The sequence below is a fragment of the Apteryx mantelli genome, chromosome 19 (assembly GCF_036417845.1).
Source record: "Apteryx mantelli isolate bAptMan1 chromosome 19, bAptMan1.hap1, whole genome shotgun sequence".
Classification (NCBI taxonomy): Eukaryota; Metazoa; Chordata; class Aves; order Apterygiformes; family Apterygidae; genus Apteryx; species Apteryx mantelli.
The window spans coordinates 15,523,839-15,534,632 of record NC_089996.1 but is presented as its reverse complement, the minus strand read 5'-3'; the positions used below and the strand labels follow the sequence as shown (position 1 = coordinate 15,534,632).

At 44.3% G+C, this 10,794-nt stretch overlaps 1 protein-coding gene across 1 annotated transcript; it reads left to right on the top strand.

Moving 5' to 3' along the window:
- Nucleotides 1-236: 236 nt before the first annotated feature.
- On the top strand, nucleotides 237-9,232 carry LOC106490195 (uncharacterized). Its single transcript, XM_067308321.1, has 5 exons — nucleotides 237-444; nucleotides 2,376-2,421; nucleotides 5,286-5,495; nucleotides 6,497-6,732; nucleotides 8,293-9,232. Exons 1-5 carry the CDS (start codon nucleotides 400-402, stop codon nucleotides 8,407-8,409), a joined length of 654 nt encoding a protein of 217 aa, XP_067164422.1. The 5' UTR covers nucleotides 237-399; the 3' UTR covers nucleotides 8,410-9,232.
- Nucleotides 9,233-10,794: the final 1,562 nt, after the last annotated feature.

Genomic DNA, 10,794 nt, shown 5'->3' with positions numbered 1-10,794 from the left:
ATGCAGGAATCGGCTTTCCCCCACCTCGCGCCGGCCCGCTGGCCTGGGAGCGGGGAGGAAGTCGCTCCTTCAAGTGCAAAGTCTTTGTTTGATAATCCCAAGTTTGTTTGCAGAAGGAGAGAGGCCGACTTGTCAGAAGCCAATTACTTTGCCGAAAGCAAAACTGCAGACTTGAAAAGAAAGGTTAACAGTGAATATTTGGGCAAGGGAGCCGTGTGCACTGGAAAGTCCCTGGATGTGCCATGACATGAAATCCTGACTTTATTTGGGCTGCAATTGTTTTGCAACGGGGTTGCTGTTGTTCTCCTGTGGTGTGAGCCGGCTTGCTTGCTTACAGGTCCCATTAGGACGCTTACATTCCCCTTTTCCGGGTCTTTTTTTTTTTTTTTCCAGATAAACATGCCCATCTCTTGCTGTTGCTGTCTCTCAGCTACTTCTGAAGAGGTAAGAAAGCATGTCCCCTTATCCAGCAAAAACACAGCAAGGACATGGGGTGGGTGGAGAGGGGAAAGAGTTATTGACTGCGTCACGGTGAGTAACCAGATCCACGGTCGTCCTTGGGAAAAGGGCTTTCCCTCCGCGCGGTGGCTCGGCCGATCGGGCAGAGAAAGGGGGCTACGCGAGTCTCCCGCGGCAGGGCAGTGACGGGGTGAGATCGCCTTGGTGCACAGACTCCCGGACAAGCAAATACCCCGCGGGGGGAGGAATCGAGGTGGCAGCGCTGGGACGGCCGCGCCGTGGTGCAGCTGCAGCGCCAGCTCCAGCCCGAGGCGTCCCGCCGGGGGTGCCCAGCTCTGCCAGCCCCGGCCGCCTGCACCTCTTCTACGGAGATTTTGCAACACGGCTGGCAAAGCACGCTGCCCGCTGCTGTTACATGGAGGGGTCTAATGCTGCCCTGTGGGTCTGCACAAGGAGTAAGGAGGTGGTAAATAGTCCCTTCCTCACCCATCATCTTAGCTCGAGTTTTCTTATGCATGACAGTTGCTATCGGATGTTTAACAAGTTTTCTTTGGTATCCTTTCTTCATACTTAAAAAGCAATTTTTGCATTCATTTTTCAAGGGAGGCATGTTCCAAACTGTGTCATTGTCAACAGTGACATACTCCACTGATATATTAATATATAAAACATTCCCAAGACAAACATCATTGCTGATTATTCATTTGTTTTCCAATGAAGGGGTAAAGCTATCACTGCTACTTTTAAGTGTCCATCATGCTTACCTATTACTGCACTGTCACAGTCCAGCTTTTGCATCTGAAATACAGCTGCTTTTTTAAATTTCAAATTCATGCTGAAAGCCTTTGCTGATATTTTGAATTTTGTGTAAAAACAAAACAACCCTGATACAGCTGTCAAGGGAATATATGAGGAATTTTTCTGCAAGGTTGGATCTGTCCTCAGAGTCACTGTTCAGTATCCGAGCTGAACAGGCCTCGTTGCAAGGTCTGTAAGAGTTAGTGTCCTCACTTTGTAACTAAAAAAACAAACAGAAAAAAACAAATGGAGGTACTGAGAGGGTAGAACTGACCCGACTTTCTTTTACCTTTCTTTTTTTGATTTCTAAAGACTTCCTGAACTGACTGGAAAATGTTTTTTCCAGCATTTTGTCCCAAGACAGGCTTGGGAGATGAAGGTAGGATTTGGTAGGGGGAGTTATGAAGTGTGCAATATAGTGACGATAGGCAGGCAACAGCTTCTGGTGGTAATACCAGGGCATGTAATGGAGGCTAAAGACCAGAAAAAGCCTTCTCCATTTAACCAAAGATCAGTAGGAGAGTTCGGTGCCAGCACATCATCAAGCATCACCTGATAGATTACCTTCGACTGCTTCTCAGGGTTCAGGCATTGCCTTTTCTCTAAAGTAGCCAAGCTTTACAAAAGCATTTGGATGTTGGCTCAGGAAGAGACGGACGGGGAGAGGAGAAGGTTTCTGCTGGTGGAGCTGCAAAAGATGCAGGGAAACCTATAGGCTCTGCTGGGAGAGGTGAGAGAAACCAGCGTCTTGCCCTCCTCAGAACCCTTCAGATCTGTTTTTTATCAGGTATTTTGAAGTGAGCTTTTTCTTTCTTTGGGCCATAGAGTTCATACATTTGCTGAACCTGAAGCCCAGTGAGTTATGATTTGATGGAAGCATGAAGTGATCAGAGTCCAGCCTTGCGCTGTTGGCAGGAGGCCGCCCCGCTCACCCGGAGACGCGTCCGATCCAGCCCAGCCCTCCTGCTCTCTCGGTCCGCTCACGTCCCTGTCCCGATTAGTGCAGCATTTCCTATCTAGCCTATACAGTCTTATGCAAAGGTGTCAGCAAAACTGTTGTGTAAAGCTGTTCCTCCTCAGTTTGAAAAAGCCATCATAACTTTCTTTCTCTTTCCCAGCGGGAACCACTTCCTGTGCATACAAGGCAGCCCTGCCGAAACATCGGTAATAAGATTTTAACTATTTTCTTTGGAAGTCCCCCCCACCCCACTACCCTTCTTTGAGGATGGTGGTTAAAGTGATAATTAATAAATTCTGGTACTCATTCAAAAATGCTCTGATGCTGAAATTGTACACAGACACACAAGAAACACATGTACACAAATTATCAGCACCTCCCTTTCTGCCATCAGCAGAAACAAAAAATAATAGTATAGACCCCCTGCCAGAGACTGTAAACGAGCAGTTATAAAAGAGAAGGTTAAATGGTAATGACTTCACATTTATGCAATGCTTTTCGTCCAGAAGAAATCTAAGTGCTTTACAAACTGCCAAGCATTTCTAAAAGTCATTGCCGGACTGCTAATGGGTAGCCACTTTGGGACAATTTAGGACAGGAAGTGAAAAATACTAAATTCAGTAGAAATGGAGGAAAATTCAAGGTTCCCCTCGTCCAGAGAGTTTGTTTACAAGAAGCACAGCCTAAAAAAGTGTCCAAATTGCAGAACGTGCAACGCATTATTTATATGACATAGAAACGCCACTGGAGATCAAAATAACTTTGTACAAAGGAAAAGCATATGACAAAGTAGGACAATTTTTCCAGCCCAGCGAGTAGGATGTTCTGATTTTACAGCATTGTGTGTCTCATGCTTGCTACAGAATCCCAATAACAAGGGTTCGTTTAAAGGAGTGTGGCAGGACAGTCCCCATTTGTAATGCCAGGTTAGTCATAAACACAAGGCACAACGGAAGCCCAGTTCTGTGCCATTCACTCATGAACTGCACTCTTTTTGGCTTGGCTCTTTTAGACTTTTGCTGAAATATTTTAGCTTTCAGGAAAGATGAAAAGCTTTAATGTTTTCAAAGATAAGGTTTTTCAAAGAAAAATCTGATTTTCTCCAGAAAACAAGATATTTTCTTTGTGTATTTTCATTTTCTTAAAAAAACATGTTTCCATCAAAGACCAGGCATAATCATTCAGCTGGAATGGAGCCAAGAACTAGTGTTGAAGACCGTAAGCTATGGGATGAGTAATTAGCTCAGATTTTACTCTGAACTTTTCCTCAAATTAGTTCTATATAATATTCCTCAGGTAGTCTAATGAAGTATTTACTTATTCATTGACTCTACTTAAAATAAATTTTATGGAACTAGATGGAACGTGATAGAAACAAATTTTTCTCTTATGCTGGTGAAAATCTGAAGGAACATCTCTAAGTGACATAACTCTTGATCTTCTGTGGCACTCTAGAGAGCAGATTCTCCATTTCTGTCTATTATTATGAACTATCCTTTTATTGGGAAAAAGAATACCCTTTCCTTCCCCACACTTTTTTTTTTTTTTTAAGGAAACTTAGACACTTAAAAGCAAAACAGAAAAGCAAAAAAAAAAAAGCACACTGAGCATTAATTTGGCAACAGGGAAACTTACTAAAAAAGATTTTATTGTTTAAAACTGAGACCAACGTTTTCCTTCTATAAAAAAACAAACCTCTCTGACATTTGCTGGAAATACTGCTAGCAAAAGGATCATGTATTCCATTGCTCAGGAGATGCAATTAGTTTTCTGTAGGTTTGTAAAACAAACTAAGGTCTAAGAATGCTGTCATGGAACCACTGGTCCGATTTCCAGTTGTATAACTGAACTTTTAATTAGGGCTCCAGTGGCTGTATAGGTGCAACTGCTTTGCAATTTCTAAAGCTGCCTAAGGGATTTGAATGTCAAATTCTAATTAAAATTATTGTGAACTGAGCATGCTCTAAGAGGATTTGAAATATTCCCTTTGTATAAGGAGGAAGGATTTGCTTACTGAAGAAAAACTTTAATCTAGTGGAGGTATGAAAAATTACTGAATTAGATCCTCAGCTGCTGTAAATCAGCATATTTTATTCAATTTCAGCGGAGCCAAGATAATTTTTAGCTACTAAGTGTAAGACCGACTGTTGTCTTTCCTCCTGGCAGCTGGGATGAGAGCCTTGTGGAGGAAACATATCCCATAGCTACAGACCGAGCAGTTCTTTGCTTTTCCTCTGGAGCACCTGGTGTACAGATATTATACTTTCTGTGTCGGAGAACCTTTCAGCATGATCTAGTCTCAGGCTGATAACAGGTTATGTGTTTCTGCTAACTACGGAGGGTTCTTGGACGATACGGTGTATTTCCAGAAATTTGCAGGAAGTGAGATGAATGATTCAATAGTCAATTTACATTTCGAAGTAAAAAGTCATCGCAATTTTAGTGCCGTTTTGAAAGTTACTGGAATGGGCTGTTTCAACAATTTCAATGCTGTCCCCCACTCCTGCCCCAAATGGTTTTGCTAATATATTTCTCAGAATCTCTCCTTCCTCTTGTAAAGTTTTAGTTTCAGCAAATCAGCATTTCTGCCTGGAAAAAAAAAAACTAGCAAAAATCCCAAACAACACATTTCATGGAAAATTCTCAGCTAAGTTTAACAGATAGCATGCTGGGCACTCAGGAGATCTGGCTTCAGCTCCCTCCTCTGTTAAGTACAAGATTTGGGAGAGTCACAGAAAGTGAGAGTTTTCAAAAAACCCCATGTTCCAAGATGACTTAATCATCTTCAGCTTCATAAAGATGAACGGTCACCTGCCTCCCATGAGCTACTCAGATTGCCTTTGACTTTCATTTCATTTCACTTTCACTTCATTTCATTCATTTTGAAGTGACTGATGAAGGCAGCCAGAGGCAGCAAGTCAAATGAAGAGTCTGATCATGGCATATAAGCGAGGTTCCTATGCTGATTCCATACTGATTCCCTTCTCCCTCCCTCACCCCTTCCCTGAGTCCCTGGTTGATTTATTCCATGGCTAACTCTTAAATTCCTTTGGGTTTTTAATTTCTGCAGGGGTCTTCGGTAAGGAGGGGACCCTCACAATGAAGCTGGTAAACGTACTTGCCATTGACACCCTCTTCTCGGATATCGCTAAAGCTTTCAACAAGCAGCATGAGGACCACTCTGCCATGAAGCAGGCTGCCCAAAAGCTGAAGGAGCTTTCTGGCTGCGCTCCCGTTGCTAGTCTTGCAGCCTGTATAGAGCATATACAGCAGGAGCACGGTAAGCAGACAAAAGACAAGAGTAAACCGAAGCCAACATTAAAATAATCAGGACCACGTGAATTAACAGCATTCTCTACAAGCTGCTGCAGATGACATAGGTCTACTTGAACGTCCCTTAGGAAAACGATTACTTGGCTATTCCCGGTTTTCGGTCATGGAGTACAGTGGGGACGGGGAGGGCACCGAGGGCAGCGCACAGCAGCCCTGTGGAGGGTCCCTGGGCTCAGGTGCCACCTCGCAGCCCCTGTCTGCAAGTAGCCTGCTCAAACCAACAGCATTGTGGCTTCACATGCTGCGTCACACAGTATAGATATACGCCAGCTTTCTGGAGATACTAGCCATTTTTATAGCTTGTTTCTACTTTATGGTAGAACGTCAAGTTTCCGTTTGGGCTGAATGATCTTGAAAAGACATGTTGCCAGATCTGGCTATCTCGTGCCACTAACTCCAGCCCGGCCCCTGATGTGTGACATCAGCCTTCATGATACTGCAGAAATAACCCCGAAACTCAGGGGAAAGAAAAGCCTCGAGCTGGTGGGACTGATCAGGAAAACAATGAGGTGTCTCATGGAAGATTAGGATGGATTTGCAATATGCTTTTCAGAAAATACTCACCCAATACCCTACGGTTTTCACTAAATGAACAAACAGAAAAGATAGTTCAGATTTAGCCAGGTGGAAAGGCTATTGATTTCACCAGAGGGAAGTCAGAGCAGCTGTATCAGGGATGATTTTGGCCTTGTGCGCTTACGGAAGTTATATGGAGTCTGTTGGCTTGCTGCTGGCAAATACCTCTATTATATAGCCCACGCACGCAGAGCAGAGGCAGCGATAAGGAAACGGGAAACAAGCTTATTTTATGGATTCCTTTCACAGTCAGTCACTGGAGAGCTATTGCTCCATGCGTGTAGTTTTGCAGAAACAAAAGTGTTTAGACATCTCTTTGTTGGATTCTAACCAGATGCAAGTCACACGATAGACGTTGTTTTGTCTTTTCAGGTGCCTGCGAGGCGCAGGTGCACGTGGAGGGCTATAGTTTTTCACTCATTGTAAAGGAGAAGAAAGTGCCTGACAAACTGCAGAAGGTCCAGCAGCAGATGGAGGAGCTGAGTCGTTCCACAAAGCGTGTCCTTGCGACAGAAACTACCTTGCAGGAAATGATCTGCTCAGTGCTTCAGAGCCAGACTCAGCTGGCAGAGAGAATCAAATCTGCAAACCCAGAGTATCTGGACCAGGTACGGCTAAAAGCTAATCTAAGAGAGAACATCCAAAAAATCAGCCTGGCCAGAGAGCTCTCGGAGGAGTACAGCGAAGGGGCCAAGAGCGTTCTCAGGGAAATGGCTCAGCTAGCTGGCTTGACACTGTAAGGGGCTGCTGAAATAGGGACAGGATCAATGTTAATGCCCTGTTGCACATACAGAGCAATAGCTTAGAGGACGCCTGGGTGGTGTACTGACTTGGCGGTGTAGGCAAATAGCCCTCAGTAAATGGCTTACGGGCAGCTCTGGGTCCCAAATGTGTTTTACTCAACTACAGGCAGAGGGATGCATCTGAAAAAAGGCTTTGATTTTCACTTGAACCATTATTATAGGTGGACAGAAACTCACTGTTTCCATGTAGTGCGTCAGATCGGCCTATCTGCATTAAGGTATGGCAAAACAAGGAGTATCTGACCAAAACAAAGGCAACTTATACTGGAATTTGGTAAAATTTCCATCCCTACTTAATAGGTAATGTGATGTCAAAAGGCATTGACGCAGGTATATGGGGGCGATTGGGGGAGTTAAGTCCCAGGCTAAGATATCAGGGAAGAATGAAATAAATCAGGAAAATTGTGGGGGACTGCAGGCTGGACTGACACGGATGTGGGTACCACCAGCAGGACTGCGATGCATCCCCAGGACCGGGTCTGTTAGCTTTCTACCCAGTTACAGGCAGCGCTGTTGGACTCCCAGGACTGAGAGCCTAAACGAAGGGCAGAAAGAAACCTTTTCTTCAAACATCCTGCAAAACTTTGGACAATTGCTATGAAGTAATGGCACATCTGCTAAAGCACATGCTGTGACACAGCCTTTGAAGACCAGCTGGATCAAAACCTGACGTGTTTGGGATGCCCAGTGTGAGACCCTGGTTTGGAGCAGGGATGGTGCAAATGGGGAGGGTCAGCTGGTTTTGTAAGTGCTGGACTGGGTTGGCAGTTAGAAAGCTTATTGAATTCATCACATTTTTTGAGGGTGAGGGAAAGAATAGAAACCACAAATGCAATCCTATGCAATCCTACCCAGTACCACAAATAACTACAAAGGGAGCTCAGCCTCTGGGTTTTTAGACTGTCTCTACTCTGCCTAATATTAGTGCTTTAAGTCTCTTTTCTGTTTGCCTCTTTTTATCCCTAAAATACATCAGAAAGTCCCAGGAGACATTCCTGGCCTTAAATGGCCTTGCGCTTCCCTCAGGGCTCCATCTGCTCATGCACCCAACACAGCCAGGGTGCAGCACGTTTCTCTGCTTTCTGCCAGCCTCTCTGTAACTCTCCATTAGCCTCCATCCTGCCAGAAATCTATTTAGATGTCTCCTTTTGGAGCTTCAGGTTGCCCATTTGCTAGACACATGCTTTGCATGAATTTATCAAACTCACCAAAAATTTTGGAACTTATTCATATTTTTGTAATCTAAACACAAGTAAGTGCCTCTATATTCACATGCGGTAGAGCATTTGGTCTCCCCTTCTCTGCCTGACCCAAAGCTTTCTCTCCAGATGTATATTTCTTTCTATTCTTTTTTTTTTTATTAAGGACTTTGGTGAAAAGTTCATTGCCACAGATATGTCCTGCCACTCACTCGATAACATCCTGAAAACAACAGCAATGCTTCCACGAGGTCCAGGATCAATCATTTCTCAAACACATTGACACTTTTAGTTGTCAGTGGCTTCTAAAGTTCTCTTTACCTTCAACTTCTTAGAGGACCAACTTTTACAGAGCCTGTCTCTGCCCTTTTTCATGGAAGAAACAACCGGGATCTCTTATCACAAGAAACACCGAGTTCCCTGTCCCTGAGTGAGACAACTGTGGTCACCACACAGTCCTCGCCAGGACTACGGACCCTTCCTCCTGGTGGCGGGGGGAGTGGACGACCACACAAATGGTGAAGTGCTTCCTACACACTGTGTTTCTGATAACACTGAAACATATATAAATGTGTGCACCAGGTCGTTACGAATCCTGGCACCGCTGATGTTATTCCCTACACACCTGAAGAGCTAACTGTGCTGCAATTCCAGTTCGGCTTTCCTGGAGTCTGCAGTATATTTAATGGAACATACGTAATCTATATTAATCTTACATGTCCGAGAAATCTCACATGGACTTCTTTTGCTATTGTTACACTCAGACACACCACAAACCTCATAAAGTCTGTGGTTGATTCAGTCCAGTGCACGCAGGCGTGTACATTTCCAAATAGCCCTTAGACATTTGGGAATACGCAGCATTCCCCTCCTGCCGTTCTCCGCACAGCAGAACGCGCTCACCTGACGGGTTCTGCGACCCCGAAACGTGTAAGTCAGGCCCTCAGATGGCATGAACTAATACAGCTACACCGAAGCCAAGCTGACGATCAGGCCCGTAGAGAAGGAGTTAGTCTACTTATTGGAAATGTTAAAACAGAACATTTACTTATCCCCTTGGATTATTTTTTAAAAAATCCATTTTGTAAAATTAAATATTTTGTGAACAGAAGCAATAAAAATTGGATTGTTCATTTCTCAAAAACAATGTAAAAGTTTTGCTTTCAGACCAGTTCACAACCGAAACAAATTTTGCATCCCTAAAGCCTCTGGGAAATAGAACTGGCCACAGGTCTAGGAGTTCTTCATCCGAGCGTCCCTACTGACACCAAATTAGCGTGGTTGTCTTTGTAAATAAATGTCTCTTAATCGGGGTAAAGGTTGCAAATATCCGACCCATTACTAGAATCGGAGTCTGCTTTCCTCCTCATTGCTCACAAAGTGCAGTAGCAAGAAGACGGATTGTGCAGCGAAGCTAAACACTAGCCTGCGGTCTGGGAATTCAGACTGTTTTCTCTGCTTCTGCTCCTGTGTTCTGCGTGATACTGGGCAATCAGATAGTCTTTCTGCTCCCTGATCCCCCTTTTGTGAAACGCAGGTGTTTTGTGGGAGTCTTGGTAAGAGAAATATGCTAAAATACCGAGAGAACCCAGGTACTATTGTAATGAGGGAGCGGGTATCCTGCAAACCTCTCAGGTGGCCAGACAGAAAGTGCCCCTGTGACGACAGAGCCGCAGGAAGCTCGTTCGGTTCGAATAAACACCCCGAGCCAGTTGCTTAGACACTCTATTGAAAACCTGCAAAACAAGGGTGGAAACCTGGTGAGCCACTCACTATGTCTCTCCAGGTTAGAAATCGGAAACTCTGTTTCACAGCCTTACAGCTCTTCTCATGACCATGACTCAGGAGTGCAGAGTTTGCAGCAGGGGAAAAAAAAAAAGAAAAAAAAAAAAAAAAAGAGAAAGTGAAGCTGGGCAACCCTACCAAGAAAAGCTCTTTAGTTTTGAGAAGGAATTTGGGGGTGGACTTTGGCATAAATCTTGGAGACTGAGGCATTATGCAAAGCCTCCCTGCTGAAAATCCATGCTGTTTTTTCCTTATCACATTTGCGCTTTATTTTTAAGCACTCTAGGATCATATTGCTGACCTATGTCTGGAGCAGAAGGTGGGACCTCCATTGCCGCTTAGACTTTCTAGGAAAAAGGGCACCGTATGAAAACATTTGGATCTTTAATTGGCCTCATTAAAGAAGCTGGCCATCTGGACCCCACTCATTCTAATTAGTCATCAATAGGGCAGTGATTTGGTCATAAAAAAAAAGAAAAAGAAAAAAACCCCTCCACTCTGTTAGTCCTGCTTTAGCACGCAGTTATTGCACAGAAAACTCTCTCCGTTGCTTTCACACTGGAGAGGGTGGATGTGTTCTCACTCAACAGCCATCCACCCCGGCGTTCGCGGGCCAACAGCTTGTTACTTGGCAGGGCCACTAAACCTGAGCCTGTAAACTGCGACAGTCTGGAAAGGATATAGCTAAATATGGCAAAGAAACCAGGAGCATGTGATTACCCCACCCTTTACTTGTAAGTCAGTCTGGTATCCGCGCTTCCAAATGTCATTACTGTGCAGAAAACCCTGGCTAACACACGAAGAAGGTTCCAGCATTGTCAAAGTGCCTTTAAAAGTTTGAGGCTAGTAACTGGCACTCACTTGCTTCGAAGCAATTTCCCTT